This window comes from Lycium ferocissimum, chromosome 12 (assembly GCF_029784015.1).
Source record: "Lycium ferocissimum isolate CSIRO_LF1 chromosome 12, AGI_CSIRO_Lferr_CH_V1, whole genome shotgun sequence".
NCBI classification, from domain to species: domain Eukaryota; kingdom Viridiplantae; phylum Streptophyta; class Magnoliopsida; order Solanales; family Solanaceae; genus Lycium; species Lycium ferocissimum.
Window position 1 is genome coordinate 26,019,088 of NC_081353.1, and position 21,433 is coordinate 26,040,520.

The 21,433-nt window shown below is 30.5% G+C and overlaps 2 protein-coding genes across 2 annotated transcripts; both read left to right on the forward strand.

Annotated features, from left to right (window-relative positions):
* Positions 1-232: 232 nt before the first annotated feature.
* Positions 233-2,803, forward strand: LOC132040369 (blue copper protein-like). Its single transcript, XM_059431000.1, has 3 exons — positions 233-526; positions 1,354-1,833; positions 2,299-2,803. The coding sequence occupies exons 1-3, from the start codon at positions 340-342 to the stop codon at positions 2,682-2,684; spliced, it is 1,053 nt and encodes a 350-aa protein (XP_059286983.1). The 5' UTR covers positions 233-339; the 3' UTR covers positions 2,685-2,803.
* Positions 2,804-7,473: 4,670 nt separating this feature from the next.
* Positions 7,474-10,281, forward strand: LOC132039752 (blue copper protein-like). The gene is made up of 3 exons (XM_059430273.1): positions 7,474-7,763; positions 8,690-9,151; positions 9,644-10,281. The coding sequence occupies exons 1-3, from the start codon at positions 7,583-7,585 to the stop codon at positions 10,024-10,026; spliced, it is 1,026 nt and encodes a 341-aa protein (XP_059286256.1). The 5' UTR covers positions 7,474-7,582; the 3' UTR covers positions 10,027-10,281.
* The last annotated feature ends 11,152 nt before the right edge of the window (positions 10,282-21,433 follow it).

Sequence of the window (21,433 nt, forward strand, 5' to 3'; positions counted from 1 at the left end):
CCCCCCCCCCGGCGAGAATTGGAGAGTTAATCTATTACACCCAATTTCCAATTATTATTCTCACTCAATTCCAATGACCTGGGTGGCTTTCCAAACAGGCCCTTAATCAATTTAATCCTAAGTAGGAACGAGTCACCTTCCCTACACAATCTAAAAAGGAAAGGGAAAAAGAAAAAAACCACAACCTCTCCTCCTATACTGTGCCTCTATAAATAGAGACCACATTGCCACCCCAATACCTCAAACTCTTAACTCTCTCCTCTTTCTCTATCAAAAAACACACAACGCTTTAAAAAAACAGGGGCGACTTCGATCACAAAGAACATACATTGTGCAAAAATGGCAAGAAAGTTGAGTACTTTAGTTGCTTTTGCAGCAATAATATTTGCTTTATTACAACATGTTTCAATGGCACAACGAACTCATATTGTTGGTGATGCTTTGGCTTGGACTGTTCCTAGTGGTGGCGCCGCCGCTTACTCCGCCTGGGCTTCCCGGAAAACCTTCGCCGTCGGCGACATTCTTGGTTAGTCACAGTATAAAGATTTTATATACTATTAACGAATTTTAACATGTGATATCAGACTAGATAGTATTTTCTACCGGATGTATTTAAGTTAATAATTACTCTATGATTGTCAAAACAAATAATTAGTATCCAATAAGTGATCTAATCATGTAGAGATTTTTTGCAACAGTGCATAAAACTTAAATGCAATTAATATTTGGAGAATCTGAGTGGTTATGGTTGACTAAACTTTCTCGTTGTTAGTGAGGTTTCGGTTCTCCATCTTGAAATTCCCTCCCATTCTTGTTCCACTTCACAATTGTATAATATTTTTTAAAAAATTTAATATTTCCACTTTGTGTAACTTTTTGTTAATTATGTTTAGTTTACTCTAATAAAGTGTTAATGGGCAATGGGTGTGGTACACCTTTTGCATTTTTATCACCTTCATCCCTTCCCACTTGTATTGCTTTTGTCAATTAGTATATATTTTGTCATCTCTAGTGGCAAATACGTAAAAAGTAATGGCAGCTATTCTGCAGTACATTCCATTCAACTTTTATTTATACAGTTAAATAATCTTAAAAAGAATATTTATCTACACCATGATTGAATTCTTTACTACAAAAGAATAATATGTACAAGTAATATATTAGTCCGCACTCACCACCTAAAGATGATTAGCCGGATAATGTCGAACTAGAGGCAAATTCACGGTTTTGAGTCAGTGATTTTAAAATAAATACATATTTTGTTTATATATTAGTTTCTTTTTCTCAAAATCGTTATTTTCGAGGTTTTAATTAATAAATTTATTTGGACTCTTTTTTTGTTTCTTTATGCAGTATTTAACTTTACAACCGGATTGCATAGTGTGGCTGAGGTGTCAAAGGCAGCTTTTGATTCATGCAATACCTCAAGCCCAATTTCAATATCCACTAATGGGCCAACAAACATTACTTTGAGAACTGCTGGATCACATTACTTCCTTTGTACCATCCCAAGCCATTGTGCATTGGGCCAGAAATTGGCTATCAATGTCTCCGCAGCCTCTGGTTCCGTCTCTCCCGCTCCTCAGCCAGCTGCCTCTAGGCCCATCACTCCTCCTACCGCCACCCCGGTGATGGCTCCTTCGGTGAGCCCATCGACAGCTCCCGCCCCATCTGTGTCTGTCACTCCGGCAACAGCACCTGCACCTGCACCTGCTAGTGTAGCCCAAACTTACATTGTTGGGGATAACATGGGCTGGAATGTACCTACTAGTGGCCCAGTTTCTTATCAAAGATGGGCTAATGGCAAATCCTTCAAGGTTGGAGATACTCTTGGTAAGCACTAAAATTTGACCCCATTTTTTTTTAAGATTATCAATTATTACTGACATTTATCATAGAAATTGCATTAATTTCCTTATAAATAACCCGGTTATGTATTATTATTTCTTACGCACTCACTTCATTGACCTTAAACTCTTTTCATATGGCATTGTTATTAGTGTTTTAGAAATCAAGTAGTTTTTCTTTAACTAGTTATTATTTAGTTTTACAAATAGTTTTAGAAATGAAAAATCACCCCAAAAATTTGATGCTCTTAGCCACCTACATTAAATCCTACTACCTCTTTGAGATGGCAAGAGTGCTTAAAACACTACTGAAAAAACACGAATTACAGAGGTCCATCGAAAATTGGCTCGTCCGAAGCTTTTCTTGCAATAAACTCATGATCTATGATTGCTCTATTTATAAACATCTAACATTTTTAATCTTTCTTGTATTTTTTTTTTCTCAATGCAGTTTTCAATTTTGTCAATGGGGCACACAATGTTGCCACAGTTAGAAAGGCAGCTTATGACTCATGCAACACAACTTCTCTAATAAACACAATTAGCACTGGTCCAGCCAGAATCACACTCACAAATTCTGGTGAACATTACTACATTTGCACATTCCCTAGACATTGCTCATTGGGTCAAAAGCTAGCCATCAATGTCACTGGCACCGACGCGGCGGCCCCCGCCCCCACGCCTTCCACCGCCACCACTCCATCCAGCTCCACCGTCCCCTTAGGAGATTCTCCGGTCACTTCGCCACCACCACCAAGTGCCTCAGCTCCATCTTTGGTTCTTGCAGCTTTGCCAGTCACTTTCTTGTCACTTGTCTTTGCTAGGTTGTTCAATTAGAGAGTGTTATAGTGTCGATTTTATGTAATTTAGTTGGCCAGTGTAATTTTATTTATTTATTATCATCAATACAAATTAAAGTAATCAACTTACACGCACTTTAAATATTTCACTGAATATTTGTTTGAGAAGTCACTTAGCACTTTTTGTTTTATTGGAATTTAAATATTGGTCTCATGATTTTTTATTATTTTATTCATCGTTAAGCGGCACATTTAGTACCACGTGTCCATCTTTTCCTAGTCATTTTACATCAGAATTAAAATGAAAATATGCTAACTAATTAAGGTATTAAGCTCTAAAATTATCTAAATATTCAAAGACTAAAACTAATTAAGACAAAAACAATAGGCTCTTCAACCCTACCCCCATATTAAGTAGGCGTTTGGCCATCTAAAACTAATTAAGACAAAAAAATAGGCAATTACCCCACAATCATTTACCAATTTCATTAACCCTAAATTTTATTTATGTCTACCAACCTTTTATTTTGTAAAAAAAAAGACCTTAGCAGATCAATTGATGTTGTATTTTTAGAAAGGTAAAATTTTGTAATGAGATTTTGCTATGAACTTCCATGACTTGCTCATTTGGAAAAAATAAATGTTTTGATCATTTGTGGGGTTTTATGTATATAAGAGAATATACTAAAATATCAAAATAAAGTTTAAACTATTTTTATTAATTAATGATTAGAAACATACAAGAAGGGAAAATTCACATAAAGACTATTTTTATTAATCAATAAGACAAACAAGAAAGGAAAACTCACTACATTATGAATTTTCTTATATTTATGATATTATGATTGTTGTGCCTTATCTAGAACTTCTAATTTAAATTGTAAAAAATGACACGTGAAGTTACTTAAAATGGCTCATAATGTGCCTATATTGTGCCTTAAATTGGTGAGAAAATTCACTACAATTTAACCAAATTACTTCACAAATGAACTTCACATGTTGTTGCATAATTGTAGTTAGGAACTAAATTGGACCAAATATGCCGTTAGAGTATACGTTTAGGTCCAATATACCCTTATTAGTCTTATGTTACATTTTATGTGAAATAGGGACATTTTTTTTGTCAAATTAAGTAACGACATGGGCATTATTGAATCAAATAATTAACAAAGAGAAATATGGTAAATTTCGTATACTTTAAGGGCATTTTTGACCCTTTTCTGTAGTTTCTTTATCTTATTCAACTTTTAATTTGAGATTTTTTTGGCGAATCCATAAAGAAAAAGGCTAAAAAGACAGTATGAGCAAGACAGCCAGATTGTCACTACTAGGTAATCTATTGGTGTCTTTAGTATTATGTTAATGCTTTACATGATCGACATAAGACTCGACTTACTATATATATTTTCTTTTAGCACAATATTGATATATTTTCTCTTAGCACAATATTGATAGTTGTGCAATAAAAAAAAATGTTCGTGCTGGTTTCTTCCCTTGGTTGTAAAATTAATTAATGTTGCTGCTGACAAATGTTTTAATTTAGACCAATAAAAACTTATCAAATTTGGTCTCCGCTATTTTTTATACATGCAGGACATAAACCTCCGGGTTGTTAAACCATTCTTAAACTTCTCTCTCTCTCTCTCTCTCTCTCTCTCTCCCCGCTGAGTAAAAAAAAAAAAAAAAAAAAAAAAAAAGATTTTGCTACTTCATTAGCACTGTTAAAAAGACAAACCCTCTAACCTAACCTCTTCCATTACAAAAATATTTTTAATTTTTAAAAAATGAGAAAAATATAATTATTTTTTATATTATTAAAAATAAATTAGTCCGTCTATTAATTTTTATAAAATTCACTTTCACTATTTTTTTGTCATTTAGTTAAATCAACTAAATATGGAACAAAGAATATCTGGTCTAAATGGTAAATACTTTAACAAATATAACGTCAATTGACTTCCTACCTTTCATTCTTTAAAAAAAAAAAAAAAAGAAAGATTAGGTCAATGATCATTTTTCAAGTTTTTTTTTCAAATCAACGTGTACCAAATATGATTTATGAATAGATACTTGATTAGTGTATCAAGTATCTACATAGATATTCAAAAAGTGATTAAAGAATGTCTAACTTTTAGTTTTTTTGAAGCGGTTTAGAGAGAGAGAGACGTTTGATAATTTTCCGTTTAACATTACTCTCCCTACAAAAGAGGTTTATATATATAAAAAATATACTGACCAAATTTGATAAGTTTTTGAATAGTTATATTTTCTCTTAGGCATGAGATTTTAGCATATATTAGTGATTGTAGGCCCCATGGCCTTTTCTCGATAGTTGTGCTATAAAAAAAATGTTTGTGCTGGTTTTCTTTTTTCCTTTTTCTTCCTTTGGTTGTAAAATTAATTAATGTTGCAGCTGCCAAATGTTTTAATTTAGACCAATACGTGCTAGATGCAGGACAAGGGTTGTTAAGCTAGTGAAGTTGCTGATAACAGAGCTACTTCATTAGCACTGTGCAGGTAAACCCTCTAACCTAACCTCTTCCATTACAAAAATATTTTTAATCTATTTAAAACAATGAAAAATAAATAAATTAAAAATAGTTACTCTATTATTTTTGCTAAAATTCACTTTCACTATTAGCCCTTTTGTCATTTAGTTAGAACTAAAGGATACAACTACTCCTACTTAATACTTAACAAATATAACGTCAATTGACTGTTACCTTCATAACTCATAAAAAAAGTTAATTTTGGTAAAAGGTGGAAAGATTAGGTCAATGATCATTAGTTATCAAGTATTGGTTCTAGTTCTCAAATCAACGTGTACCAAATATGATTTATGAATAGATACTTGATTAGTGTATCAAGTATCTACATAGATATTCAAATTATAGTGACAAATAGAGCGTCTAAATTTTATCTATATTTTTTACTGATAGGTTTATTAATGAGGGATAAAGTTCTTTTTACAATAGATTTTTTAATTCTCAACTATCGATTCGAAAACCTCTAATCAACCATGGAATATCTAACTATTCTGCCACATCTTTGAAGAACAAATGTCTAATAATTGAGCTATTGTTTGTGTATTTGGTATATACAACATGTAAGTTTAACAAGCATCATTACAATATGGAAGTGTGCATTTATTATAAGAATTTAAATTACGTACAATGTTGGTATAAGAATTTTCTTACCATTATTTAAACTTATCAGACTCAATTTCTATTTCTCTCTATCCCTCTCTTTGTTTATACATTAAAAAAATGATATATATGCTATGTTAGGATATGCATTTACTGTATTTAAATCATAAATCCAATATCGACCTACCACAATCAAAGTATCAAACCTTCCAATTTAGCGATATTAGTAGAATTTTTTTATTAGCCCAATAAGTATGGATTTAATTCTCATTCACCACTTCAAGTAAAATTTACAAATAGCTACTTTTTAGTCCCTATAATTGGAAACAACAACTTTTTAGTTTTTAGTTCTTATAATAGAAAAAATAACTATTGTTGTAGAGCTTCAAATTTCATAGGTGAAACTCTAAGATATTGTCACGTAGCTTCATCAGTAAAATTTGAAATTCCATGACAATGGTTATTACTCAAACACAGGATCGAAAAGTGATTGGTAAATGGTATTCTCGCTCCACATTCTTTCCCTTCGGATCCCACAATGTAATATAAATTTTAAGAAAATAATAGGACAAACTTAGTCCAATAGATGTTTCGATTTATTTATCACCAAAACAGCTTAATTGACACGATACAAGAAATATATATTTTAAAAAAGAAAAAAAGATCCAAAAACTAGTAAAAAGAAAGGCTAATCAATAATTGTTGCAAAAAGGTCCAAAAGGGTGGGTGAGCTTCCACAGTGTAACGCGGCACGGCGGCGGCCAAAAAAAGTTAAAGTCGCCTTCTCCATACTCTATTTCCAGAACACACGCACATTTTCACATTTAACGGGTCAACTTCTTGACCTAAAAACTTTTATAATACTAACCTATGTTTCATGTGGTATCTTCTAATTGGTTAAAAGTTGATCAAAGTCAAATGTTAAGAAAGTAATTTGGTAGAAATCGAAATTGAAATCTAGTGTTACAACTTTACAATTGTAATCGAAATTGTCATCCTCTTGTAAAATAGTAGAGTCAGAATTATCATTAAGGAGATTCAAAATATGAAAACATAATTACACGAAGAAGCTAAGAAGATTCAACATATAGAATACATATATAAAGAAAAATTAACCTATCTATATTGTATAATTTTCTACAAATGGGTGTTAATTGACTATTTGACTCTCCCTGAATGGAAAGCTTGCAACTAAAAAGGGTGAATTTCTGACAAAATTATCTAACAAATTAACTTGTCAACAACGTTTCGAACAATTTTTCCATCAGAAATCCCACATTTTTTATAGCGTTTCATGAAAGTGTCCAGCAAAAGTTTACATATATTTTTAGTAGTAGCTCTTGGCTCATGAGATATTCAATATCACCTCTATTGGCGGATTTAATATATAATTAATAGGTTCAGCTATATCTAGTATAACATAGATAAATAATATATACATGAAAAATTATTAAAAGTGCAAAAAAATCAATAGTAAAACCCTAAAAATTAAATTCTAATCCATATTAATTTCAAACTAGTATAAGGCGGCTGTACGTGTTTTCTATGTACCTATTATTATTCTCATCTAATCAATTTAATCCTAAGTTGGAACAGGTCACCATTACCCAATCCAAAGAAGGAAAAGAGAACAACTCTCTCTCCCCTATATTGTTTCTCTATAAATAGAAACCACATTGCCACCCCAATACCTCAAGCTCTTAACTCTCTCCGCTTCTTCTATCAAAAAGAACACAAAGCTCAAGAAACAGGGGCGACTTTGATATCAAAGAACATATACTGTGCAAAAATGGCAAGAAAGTTGAGTACTTTGGTTGCTCTTGCAACAATACTTGCTTTATTACATGTTTCAATTGCACAACGAACTTATATTGTTGGTGATGCTTTGGCTTGGACCGTTCCTAGTGGTGGCGCTGCCACTTATTCAGCCTGGGCTGCCGGGAAGACCTTCGCCGTCGGCGACATTCTTGGTTAGTAAATTATCACAACTTAGGCCTGATTTTAAGTTATATACACTGACAGTATAAATATTTTTAATATTATTAGCTTGCAATACCACGTTAGTTACTAATTTCACGAGATGTATTTAGGTTACCAATTACTTCATGCTTATAGAATTTTTAATGTAATGAGCTTAAATTATATACATCATCAGTAAAAGGAATTTTAATATTTGTGATGAAATAAATTTTATATTATTAGGTCACTTTTATTTGTTGTAGCATGTAACCTGTTTTATTTTTAAGATTACAAATCTCATGTTTTAAGGAGATTTACCTGTGTAATACTAATATTTACACTAACGATATATATTAACTTAAACTCATACGTAATTATCTAATAAGTGACCTGATTTTGTAGATATAGTTTTACTCTATCATTGTAAATAACTTAAACTTAATTAATATTACCACTTTGTGTTACTTTCTCTTAATTGTGTTTAGTTTAATCTAATATATAAAGTGTTAATGGGTAATGGGTGATACACCTTTTGCTTTTTTATCACCTAGATTCCTTCCCACTTGTATTGCTTTTTATCAATTAGTAGTATATGGCAGATACATACAAAATTATGGCAGATAAATATTCCGCAGGCACGCTACATTCCATTCAACTTTTATTTATATAGTCAAATATTTTTAAAAAGAATATTTATCTACACCATGATTGAATTCTTTACTACAAAAGAATATTATGTAATGTAATATACTAAGCCACTCACCACCTAAAAATCATTAATCAGCCGATAATGAAATTCACGATTTAGAGTCAGTGAATTTACAATAGTTACAAATTCTATTATGTGTATATATTATTTCTTTTTTCAAAATCGTTACTTTTTGCGGTTTTAACTAATAAATTTATTTGGACTCTTTTTTTTTTATTTTTTATGCAGTATTTAATTTTAGAACCGGATCACATAGTGTGGCTGAGGTGTCAAAGGCAGCTTTTGATTCATGCAATACCTCAAGCCCAATTTCAATATCCACTAATGGGCCAACAAACATTACTTTGAGGACTGCTGGATCACATTACTACCTTTGCACTTTTCCAAACCATTGTACATTGGGCCAGAAATTGGCTATCAATGTCTCCGCCGCCTCCGGTTCCGCCTCTCCCGCTCCTCAGCCATCTGCCGCCAGTCCCACTGCCACCCCGGTGACGGCTCCTTCAGTGAGCCCATCAATGGCTCCAGCCCCATCGGTGTCGGCCGCTCCGGCAACAGCACCTTCACCTGCTAGTGCAGCCCAAACTTACATTGTTGGAGATAAAATGGGCTGGAATGTGCCTACTAGTGGCCCAGTTTCTTATCAAAGATGGGCTAATGGCAAATCCTTCAAGGTTGGAGATACACTTGGTAAGCACTAAAACTTAACTTTTGTCTTTTTAGGATTTTTATCAGGTTATCAATTACTAACATTTAACATAAAATTTGCATAAATTTATCTCATGAATGACTTGATTGCGTATATATTTTTTACGCACTCAATTCGTTGACCTTAAACCCTTTTCATACGACATTATTATTAGTGTTATTTCAGAAATCAATAGTTTTTCTTTAACTAGAGTTTCTATATAATTTATGAAGATATAAATTTCATTTTAAAATTTGAGAAATCGAAATGAAAATTCACCTCTAAAATTGGATCATACTTCCCTTTTGAGATACCAAGGTTGCTTAAAATACTATTAAAAACACACAAATTTCCAACATCAATTTCCAAAGCAAGTCCATCAGAAATTGACTTGTCGAAGCTTTTCTTAAAATAATCTCATGATCTATGACTTCTCTATTTTATAATTGTCGATCTAAACATTTTAATCTTTCTTATTTTTTTTATCAATGCAGTTTTCAATTTTGCCAATGGGGCACACAATGTTGCCACAGTTAGCAAGGCAGCTTATGACTCATGCAACACAACTTCTCCAATAAAAACAATTAGCACTAGTCCAGCCAGAATCACACTCACAAATTCTGGTGAACATTACTACATATGTACATTCCCTCGCCATTGCTCATTAGGTCAAAAATTAGCCATCAATGTTACCGGTACCGGCACGCCCGTGGCTCCCACGCCTTCCATCGCCACCACTCCATCCGGCTCCACCGTCCCATCGGGCGATTCTCCGGTCACTTCGCCACCACCACCAAGTGCCTCAGCTCCATCTTTGATTCTTTCAGCTTTGCCAGTCACTTTCTTGTCACTTGCCTTTGCTAGGTTGTTAAATTAGAGAGTACTATAGTGTTGATCTTATGTAATTTTTCTATTGGTTCTTCTCTCTTTCTTTCTTTCTTTTTTTTGGTTATCTTTAATTATATACGGATTTGACATTATTGTTGTTTTGTACTAATAAAGCTGAATTTTTTGGATTTCAGCTAGATTTTTTTGTTTTTGGTGTTGGTTTATTGTAATGACATTTCAATATTCTTCCAGCTTGTTAATTTGAAAATTTGTGACAAAATATGATTTGTTATTTATCTGCTTGTGTGTGTTTGTCATGCATGAGGTCAATATTAATTAGGAATAGTTTTGTTTGATCATGTTGTCTTAGTTAATTACATGCATCCCTAATTATTTATCCTCGTTACCAAAATGGAATCCAGATTGTTTTCTTCTTTCATTTTTTAATTATAGATAATATACGTGACAACGTTCGTATGTCTGGAAATTAAATATTTTAAGATACAAAAGTTTGAAACACACGTAAATTAACGATGGACAACTTATGTCAACAACAATAAAAATCCATCCATAATCTTTTATAACGGTGGTTTACCGACTAATTATCAAAAAGATCTATTAGCTACGAGATATTTATCGTCAGATTAGTGTCTTAGCGACGAATTTCATAATTTTATTCATGTTTTTTTCTTGTATGAAAAATCTTGTGTCAATCGAACTATTGAATATTTCGACGCATCATCCTTGAGTCTTTTTTGTTTAGGCTAAAATATTAATACAATCACACCTCTTTATAATAATCATTCTCTATAACAACATTTCACTATACAATAAAATTTTCTTTGAAATCGACTTTCATGTTATGTTATATTATATGCTCTATGTAATAGCATTTTATTATAACAACCAAAACATATCTAGACAAATAAGGCCGTTATAGAGAAATCCGACTGTATACTACTAAAGAAATTTAAGTTTAAGATGCTAAGGTTTTAGGACCTTACATTTGCAAACTTAACTAGTCGTGATTAGCTCAATTATTTGGAGGTAGGTAAACAACTAAGTCAGTCTATTTAATTCTTAATGTCAGAGTTTGTTACATATTGTCGGATTTTTTTTTTTTTTTTTTTTTTTTTTTTGAAATATTGGCAAAAGAAGTTCAAAACGTGTTTGTTTAAATTTTGCGGAAAGTCCACTCGAGACCCTTTTTTTTTTTTTTTTTTTTTTTTTTTTTGAAAAACTACGATAATTCAAACATGATTTGTTTCTAGACATTTTCTCTTCTTTCAAAAAGTTCTCCAGAAGGCTGATCCGTTCAAAAAATATCTTCTTTTAAAGAATCTTGTACACATGACAATTGATTTTAAATTACACTCCATGTTATTTTATATGACACGTACTATTTGAGGAGTTAACTAATCTTTCTTTTACTATGATATTGTTTAAAATTTCCTGTGTTAACCCCTTTCAGGCCCTTCTTTTTCTTCTTTTCTTTTTTTTACCTAAAGGAGGGTTGATTTTTTCTCAAAAGTTACAAAATCACATTTCAGAATTTGACACATGTGCCTCAGACTTACCAAATAATTAGAATCCCTGGAAACATAAATAAAAGAAGAAAAATGAGAGACCAAAAAATTGACAAAGTGACACCAAATCTTGAATATATTAATTTTCATGAGACTGTAGTCTAATTTTTGCTTAGCTGAGTTGATAAGGTCTTTGTTGGATACTTAAATAAAATTAAAGTGCCTAACACGTCAATGAGAGGGACCATTTAATAGATTAATTAGTCTTAATTTGAAATAGTGATTAAACACATTCCAAATAAAAGTTGAAGAAATAATTACGTCATCAGGTCAAGGTCAATCACAATTTCTTGTCATTATGCCTTATGCTTGTGTAATGTAAATTGTGGTCATGGTACTTGGTTCAAATTAAAGACTAGACCAATTAAGTTTTATTCTTATAACTTCACTTAAATCAAACTAAAAATAAACAGAGTTGCTTGGAATTGTAAATTTAACAGCAGTAATAATATGAGATTTTACGAATATATATCGCAAGGTTTTGATATCAAGTCCTTCCTAGATGAAAATTCTGCATTTTTTTAAATGTAAAATTTCTACCATAAAATAGTTGGAAAAGGCCAATGAAGCCTGTATTAAACTCTAGGAATCTCAAGACCTTAGGCTCAATTTTTTCAACAATAAGGTGGCTATCCAATTAATCTTCTTATAGAGTCATTGGTAATCCTTATGTGTTTGAATTACCTTTTAACGATTAAACTATTCTCAACGACTCTTAACTTAACAAGAACTTTTTTGTGACAACTTTTCTTTAATCGTCATACAAAGTCTAATATTTGTAATGTAACTTGAAATGCCTCTCTGCCTCTCTACTTACATATACAGGTCAAGGACGGAGACGCCAAAAATATGAAAACGTTGACGATCGTAAAATTCTTATGAAGAAGGTCGGTGATTAAATAATTATGAACTTGTGACTAATATTTTGTTTCAAATATTATCCTATTTTATATGTTTGCTAATGGAATTTATGTTTTTTTTTTTTTTTATGGAGGGATATATTTGTCTTGATTGATCCAAGGTGTTTGATATTAATCCAATCAAATATCGATATTGTCCTGTAAATTATAAAAGGTATTACTGCCCATTAGTGTTCTTGCAACACTACTTTGAAAACTTTAACCGTGTTTTTTTTCACTTTCCCTTTTTACTCTTCTTTTGAGCTGATGGTTTATCGGAAACATCCTCTCTACTCCAAAAACATAAGAGTTGGAGTAAAACTGTACTTGCAACCTACTCTTCCCATATTCCATTTATGAAACTACATTGAATATGTTCTTGTTGGTGTATTACTGTCAATTAGTATATTTAAATAATTTTTTCCATCATTGAAAAGGCACCATAATATTGTTGTCCCATTAACAAGAGTTATAATTTTATACTGATTGTTATAATATTGACAAATTGACCCCCTAAAAGCACTAAAAAGAATTCAAATAAAAACAAATGAGTTAAAATAAAGTACTCAAGTTGCATTTCTTTAATTCCATTAGGAACAAACCAAATAAAGTTTAAATATTTTTGTTTATTTTAGGCTGATTGTTAAAATACTGAGAAATTGACACCCTAAAAGCACTAAAAAGAATTCAAATAAAAACAAATGAGTTAAAATAAAGTACTCAAGATGCATTTCTTTAATTCCGTTAGGAAGAAACCAAATAAAGTTTAAATTGGTTTGATAATTTTGTTTATTTTAGGCCGCGTAAATGATGTTTTGGTCCAACTTGACATAATTAAGAAGCAGCCTAACTAGTCTCTTTCTCCTGTTTATACATTTTATTTATTTGTTGTAACCCATGACTAAATATGCAGTAGTCTTAGTAAGATGGAGGATTATTAAAGCTCCATATCAAAGAATGGGGACTATTTTGAGTAAAAATTCAAATATAAAAGACTATTTTGAGCGTGGGAAATTGGAATTAAAGAGTTGCAAAAAAAGGAAAGAAGCATTATTTTTAAACGAACTAAGAAAAAAAGTAGGACAAACAAATTGAAACAAAGGGATTAGATTTTTTTTTTATTTTTTTTTTATAAAAAAAATCAACTGTGCTTGCGGACCATAACTCAAGGTACAAATATTACAAGTAAACGAATTGGGTAGACAATATCAGAAGTTTGGAAATGAGCGCTTACCTTGAAAGTGTGCTCAAAGGTGTTAGCATCACTGGGCTGGAGAATAGTGAGATTAAGATGGGTAATTTGCACGATTTCCCTTATTCGGGGATGGTCTTTAATTTTTCCATCTCAAATTGATGGTCTTTAATTTTTGCCCTTCGTCTAAAATACTTAGAGATTTTGGATTCGAATTCTGGCTCAGTCAAAAAAAAAAATCACAAGGCAGAATTTCATAAAGAAAATTAGGTTTATTCGCAAGGCAAATTCCAGCAGAGTGAAAAAAAAGTTCTACCTTGCAAAATTTCGCAAGGCAAATTCTGCCTTACCTTGCGATTTTTTTTTTTTTTTTTTTTTCTTGAGTGAGGGTTCGAACCCGTCGACCTCGGGCATTTTTCGGCCACTTTTTTAAGCGAAGGGAAAAAATTAAAGACCAACAATTTGAGGGGCAAAAAGCAAAGACCAACGCCTTTGAAGGGCAATCCGTGCAAAAAAAAAATGGATTAAGAAGGGTAGCAATAACTTTATATTTTGAAATTTGCTTATTTACTCAAAGCAATAAATAATTAAGAGTTTTTTTTAATTATGGATAGTTTAATCAAAATACTTAAGTTAGAACCGAAGAAGTATAAAATATTGATAGCTTAAAATATTAATTTGTTGATTCAGCTTCTTGGAAGGAGGAGGATTTTGTACCTTCGCCCAAATAATAGCTTCAGCTTCTTGGAAGAGCACAAGTATCGTAAATAACTGTGAGTATTTGTCTAGAATGAGCTACATTAACGAGTCTTTCTTTTCTTTTGCTACATTAACGAGTCTTTCTTTTCTTTTCTTTTTATATATTGTTTTTTGGTAAACTTTGCAAAATGTATATAAAATTGTCCACCAACGAGTCTTTCTTTTCTTTTCTTTTTATATATTGTTTTTTGGTAAACTTTGCAAAAGGTATATAAAATTGTCCACCACAATGACGGAAAAATGCTATATGTTCGTCAAACTCAATTTTTACTATAAGAGTTGTTGTAAATGTACAAGCAAAATTTGACTTATAGGGCAAATGTCACGATAGGGCGAGTTGTGCATTCACAATACGCTTTTCACCAAAATCAAGCACGTAGTGTTTTATATGCTAAAGCGATTATTGAATTGATAACAAAAAAATTGAAGTTCAAACCTTTTTCTTCAAAATTTTATTTCACGTAATTTTTTCGTTTGAAATCCAGATTCTACGTGTGTCATGATCTAATTTCAGATTGAGTCGCGATCGGCAGTCAATGCCTTAATTTGATCGAGTGAACCAACTAATCTTTCATTTCTATCTTAACATGTAAGTCAAATCTTGATATAATAAAATCGTTCTTTTTGAATTCTGAAAATCTTAGTATGAAATAATTTCACATGATTACATTTCAAAATCAAATATATGATAAAAATCATAGTAATCATCTGAACTAATTTACGATTTTGATTTATCTATGAAGCTTAGAGTACGAGAAAATTGCCCAAGACGTAGATTCCTCGGCTAACGGCTGAAAATAAATGCAGGGCAAAAGACTAAATGCAAGGAAATTCATTAACTCTATGGCATTAAATGGAGCTCATCAAAATCAGTAAACACCGGTATAGATAAATATTTATAGTGTTAGAGGATGGAGAGGTAATGTCACTTATGAAACTCGTTTTTCCTACTTTCATTAACAGAATTATTTCTCTCATTTTTAAGGAACTTATTTTTCTAAAATAAATATTTTTCAGACATGTGTACTAACTAAACATGCCAAAAACAAGAAATTTGCTACATGCCAAACACACTCTTAGCCTTAATACAAACCCACGTAACACAAAACTCTCTATATAAAAAGTATAGGAAAAGAACACAAATGTCCACTATACACAAATAATTACCATTTCATGCCCCTTTTACTTTCATACCAAAAAACTATTTACCCTTTCTACATACTGTAGCTTTTGTAGGTAATTGTCTCTTTTTTTCTTTTCTTTTTTATTTTTCTACTTCTTATCTTCTTTTCTTTCTTTTCTTTTTTCTCTTTTTTTTTTTCAAAATTATTTTCTCCTTTTATTGTTCTTTTTTTTCTTTTTCAAATCATACTATTTTTTATTTTCTTTTTCACCATAATTTGATTCCATATTTAATTCGAGCTCCTTTCTCTTCTTTTTTTTTTTCTATTTTTTTTTAATTTCATTTGTTTTATCTCCATAATCTAATTTCATTAACCATTTTTCCTATGTTTTATTTATTCTTCTTTTTTAATTTCTGGTAATTTTCATTTACTTTTTATCCTTTTCTAATTTCATTTTTTTTCAAATTTTTTTCTTTATTTTTTATTTTTTTCATAATCTAATTCTACACACCTTTTGGCTTCTTTATTTTGCCTTTTTTATATCAATAAAAAGGATAATTGATATGTTTTTTTTTCTTCTATATCTCAAAAAATAATTTTTTCTAGCATATGGTATATGAAATCGTGTGATTGAAGTATACAGCTGCAGTATACTATGATACTCACATTGAATATATCATATACTGACAAGGTATCATACATGACTGACGATTCTTAGTTTTCTCTGATACCAACCTGGTATATATCATAGACTAAAAAGAGTATCATAGATGGCAAATTCAATCCTTAAAAAAAAACATCGCTCCCTCCGTGATGCTCACATGGTATATGTCATATACTAATAGGGTCCCTAAATGATTGGTTCATTTCTTCGAAAGAAAACACTCCTCAGTCCTCTAGGATACCCACATAGTATATATAGGGTATCATAGAGGACTACTTCAATTCGTCAAGAAAAACACATCTCAATCCTCTATGATACCCACATGGTATATCATATACTGTAGGTATCATAGAAGACTGGTTTATTCTTTATAAAAAAAAAAATACTAGAGTCCTCAATGATACTCACATGATATATAACATATACTGACAGAGTATCATAAATGACTTGTGCATTCCTTCTCAGTCCTCAATGATACTCACATGGTATATATCATATATTGACAAAGTATCATAGAGGACTAATTCGTTCCTTCAAGAAAAACACAACTTATTTCTTAAAAACTAAAAATAATAATTCTCAAAACTCTATGATGCCACATGGTATATTTTATATATTGATACGGTATCATAAAAGACTGATTCATTCCTTGCAAAAGCTTCCCAGTCTTTTATGATATCAACATGGTATATATCATATATTGACAGGGTATCATGAAGGACTGGACCATTCTTTCAAAACAAACACTCTTCGGTCTTCTATGATACCAACATGGTATATTATATATTGATAGAGTATCATAAAGGACAAGTTTATTCCATCAAAAGATTAAAAATACACAAATAGAGTTTAAGCATAATTTTTATATTTTTATATCATTTTAGCAAGTTGTACTTGTGAAACAAATAGAAAATATAAAATCATATGTTATATATAAAGTTGTTTCTATTCCTAAAAAAATATAAAATATGTTTTCTATTAATTTATATTTTAATAAATAAGTTAGTGACCATAGTATTTTTCTTAATTGCATTTTTTTAATCTAATTATTTAATTTATCTATATTCTTATTAGTCTAAAAATAATAAGCTAATATTTTGTCTTTAAAGAAAAATTAGAAAAAACAAAAAAAGGGACAGAGATAAAATAAGAAAAATGACAAAAGATTAAAAGCTAAAGGATAAAGACTAAAAATTAGGTATGTGGGAATTAGAAAAGGAGGTATATCTCGGGTAATTTGTTTCGGCCGAATAGGTATTGGTGTAACTAGTTTTAATGGGGGCAACAATAGATAATTAATTTAGATTTTATGAGTATTTTGTGTTGTTTTCACTAAAAGCATGGCACTCCTCGCTCCTTACAGAGAGCAAGAGCATTTTTAAGGCAAATAAAATGAAGCCCTTTTCATAGATTAGTGACTAAGATTTTCTCCCTCCGGATAAAAAAAAAGAGTCCACTTAGCCATTTGCACACCCCTTAAGAAGCTATTCACTCCAAGAAAAAAATATATAAATTGACTAAACTACTCCTAATTAAATAGGCATTGAGATATGATCACATAACACTTAATAGGGGCAAATCTGGAAAGATAAAATTAATTGTTTCTTGATTTAATAAGTGAACACTTTTTTTTACCAAAAAAAAAAAAAGTGAACACTTTTTTTGATCCGGAGGGAGTATTAATTTGTTTGGGAATTCCTTTTAGCTTGATCATGACTAAGATCAAGTACATTCACTGCATTCAAATTTTATCAAAGAATACGTTCCCTTTTCATCTATGTTCATTGTGATTGAACTTTTACTACTATATAGAAGCGTCGTCAGCCACCTTAAATAAATAAAAAAATAAAAAATAAAAAATAATAAGGTGAGCCCCTTACTAAAAACACCAAGCAATATAAAAAATTACTACTATATAGAAGCATGGGTTACCCATGCTTCGTCACGTACCTTAAAAAAAAAAAAAAAAAAAAAATATATATATATATATATATATATATATATATATATATATATATATATATATATATATATATACCAAGAATAAAAAAATAAAAAAAAATAAAAAATAAAAAGGGAAAAAAGTGGACCCCACCATCTCTAAACTCACGTAAAAAAAAAAAAAGATGGACCCCATATTAAAAAAATCAAGCAATATCAAAAAAAAAAAAAAAAAAGTGAACCCCATATTAAAAAAATCATACCTCCATTAAGTCAATAATAGTGGATTCATTGCCACATGCGTATCAACCCAATAGTGGGGGAAGTGAAATTATTGTACATAAAAAAACATGGATCCCATATTATTGCTTTTCTTCAAAAGGTTAAGTAGCCATACCATACAATTTTCTTTCTTTTCTTATATTAGCCTGAAATCTAATCTAGATATTTAACTGTTGTATTTGCTATTCCGCGGTTTCAATTATTTTTTATGTTTACTAAAATAAATATAATTAAATTATTTATATTTTAAAATAAGATAGAATTTAATTACTTTTTTATTTTTATTCTTACTCTAATAAATGTGAAAAGAGATTAATGTCGTAAAAGAAAAAAATAATATTAAATGGAGATTAAATAATGAATAAGGTAAATTAGTCAAATTATAATTCTAATTGAGTTTCCTTAAAAAAACCGTGCAAAAGATAACATGACAAGTAAAATGAGCTAAACCAAGAATATTTATCAAAAATTAAAAAATAGTAGTTCTTCGTTTAAATAGAAAATCAAATTTCTACTTTGTTTTGTTTTAAACATGTAAAATTAATTTAATAATTTGAATTAGAATTATCCAAATCAAAATTTGATAAAAAATAATAATTATTGTTTAGGTCCAATTTATATACATTAATAATAGAATATTTTACACCTTTAATTAATCGAATTAAAATTCAAAGTATCAACTGATGCTTAAATATTGCTATTGTTTTATCTCAAAGAGAGGAAAATAGTTTCCTTTTAAACAAGTCTTCTCTTTTAAAAAGTATTAATAAATTTTTGCAAACTTTGTATTCGTAGCAAACACTAATATAATAAAGTTTTGGATACGGAGCACAAACTACAATGTTATATTAATCGTGTTTTGAACATAGTGTGTATATATATATGTGTGTGTGTGTGTGTGTGCATAAAAACAATGCAAATTTATGTATGTTTATTAGCAATATAAAATATATATATTATCACTACCCAAACACAACTACATACACATAGATACACTATAATCTAAAGTGTGGGCCCGTGCGCAGCAAGATCATACGCCGTCTAGTTCATTCCTATTAGTTGATAATCGGGTAATTTTTATCTCTCAAATATAAATACAATAATCTTCTCCTCTTGCTTATTCTTTTTTTCATTTAACCTTTGTCTCCATTGATCATTAATTTGCAAAGTTACAATTTGAGTTTGATATCTCAAACTTTACATGATTTTATTTTATGTTTTCAAATTTTAATTTATAGTCTGTTTGGCCAAGCTGCTCGGAGCCTACATAATTTGTCTAATAAGTAATAAAAAATATACTTTCAAAATAAATTTATCAAACACAAATTATTTCTCTTTAAATTATTAATTTTTGAAAAGCTATTTTGAAACAAGTCTTTTCAAAATGAAAATGAATAATTTTAAGAAACTTGGACAAAAATGCCCAAAATCTAATATAAGTAGTGATTTGAGTTTTTTCATAGTAGTAGAATTTTTAATCTCACAATCTCCTCTCGCACTACCATGCATTAATTGTTAACAACTTTTGCACTCTCCACTCATAAAACTTGAACAGCCGTCACTCTCTCACGACCCACACTGCCATACAGAAAAATCGGCACACAAAAACCAGAGCCCTCTCTATATAGATATAATCATCACCATGAGTAGATTGCCAAATTTTAATTTTCAGCATCACTTAATCGTTGTTCGGAATTTTTTATATGAATCTTATTAATTAAGATTAAACTTGATTAAGCATATCTACACAAAAATATGTTTTAAGGAGTATGGGTTTAAAAACAGGTAAATGGTGGGTTTGTCTTTTTCTTTTTATTTTTGTAAAGCAAAATATGATATCTTAACTGTTGTAAATAATAATTCAAAGTTGTAGTAAATCAAAATTTGTTAGGATTTGGTATTTTAATTCATGTCTAGTTAGAATTTATAGTCAAATTAGTATAGGAACAGGTTTTTCTATTTTGAGTTAAAATAGGTTTCATACTATTATAAATAGGGATGCTGCTAGCTATTTTCATAATAAGGAAGAAGAAGAGAGATTTTTAGTTTGTGAATAAAATATTTTCTTTCAAATTGGTATCAGAACTTGGCAGAGAATCAAATAGTTTTTTTTTTTTTTTTTTTTTTGTAAACTTGTATATTATTAGAGATTTTTTTTTTTTAAATTGTTTTTATTACATAGGGGATAGGGGAATGAGAAATGGGGAGGGGATTATAATGTGGGGATTCGAACCCTCACCAACAAGGTAAAAGTTCAGGTAGTCAACCAACTGAGCTACTAGATCCCTACTAGAATCAAATAGCTTTCACTGCCGGCGGGCGGCTATAACCCATGTGTGTCGCCCGTCTAGCCAAAGATTATGTTGGCAAACGCCGAGCCACTAATATAGGCATGAAAAATAATCATGCTGAGAATGCCTGAAAAAACTATTGCAGGTCTCAAGAGGTGCAAACAAATTTGCACAAGCGGAAGGAACGATCTTCTAAAAAAAAAAAATTTTTTTTTAGAGAAGTGGGTTAAATGAAAAAAAAAAAAGAGTGTTGGTGACAAAGTGCATCAATGAAAGTTGGAGGGAAGGTTGAAAAGAAGTGCTTCGACAATTGAATGTTGATGAAAAGTGCATCAACTATGGGAAGTTGGAGAGAAGTGCTCCAACATAACCAAGAAAATAAATAATGGTTATTAGAGAGAAGTGCTCCAACAATTGAAGGTTGAAGAGAAAGTGCTTCAATAGTTGAAAGTTGATGAGAAAGTGCATCAATAAATTGGAATGTTGGAGAGAAAGTGTTCCAACGATTGTGAATGTTGAAGAAAAAGTGCTTCAACAATTGATTGATGGTTGGTGACAAGTGCATCAACGAGGTTGCTGCTTACGTGCTTCAACAAAATTTTAAGATGGTGACAAGTGGAAAAAAATTGGATATATAATTTTGAATTACGGGAGAATGTTGTAAATAATAATTCAAATTAAGTTGTAGAAAATCAAAATTGGTTAGGATTTGATATTT

What these genes read in the sequence shown, in the direction of transcription:
- LOC132040369 (XM_059431000.1), top strand. Translation starts at nt 340, where the DNA reads ATGGCAAGAAAGTTGAGTACTTTAGTTGCTTTTGCAGCAATAATATTT. An exon ending in CGCCGTCGGCGACATTCTTG is followed by an intron (nt 527 to 1,353) that starts GTTAGTCACAGT and finishes TTCTTTATGCAG; the next exon opens with TATTTAACTTTACAACCGGA. An exon ending in CAAGGTTGGAGATACTCTTG is followed by an intron (nt 1,834 to 2,298) that starts GTAAGCACTAAA and finishes TTCTCAATGCAG; the next exon opens with TTTTCAATTTTGTCAATGGG.
- LOC132039752 (XM_059430273.1), top strand. Translation starts at nt 7,583, where the DNA reads ATGGCAAGAAAGTTGAGTACTTTGGTTGCTCTTGCAACAATACTTGCT. An exon ending in CGCCGTCGGCGACATTCTTG is followed by an intron (nt 7,764 to 8,689) that starts GTTAGTAAATTA and finishes TTTTTTATGCAG; the next exon opens with TATTTAATTTTAGAACCGGA. An exon ending in CAAGGTTGGAGATACACTTG is followed by an intron (nt 9,152 to 9,643) that starts GTAAGCACTAAA and finishes TTATCAATGCAG; the next exon opens with TTTTCAATTTTGCCAATGGG.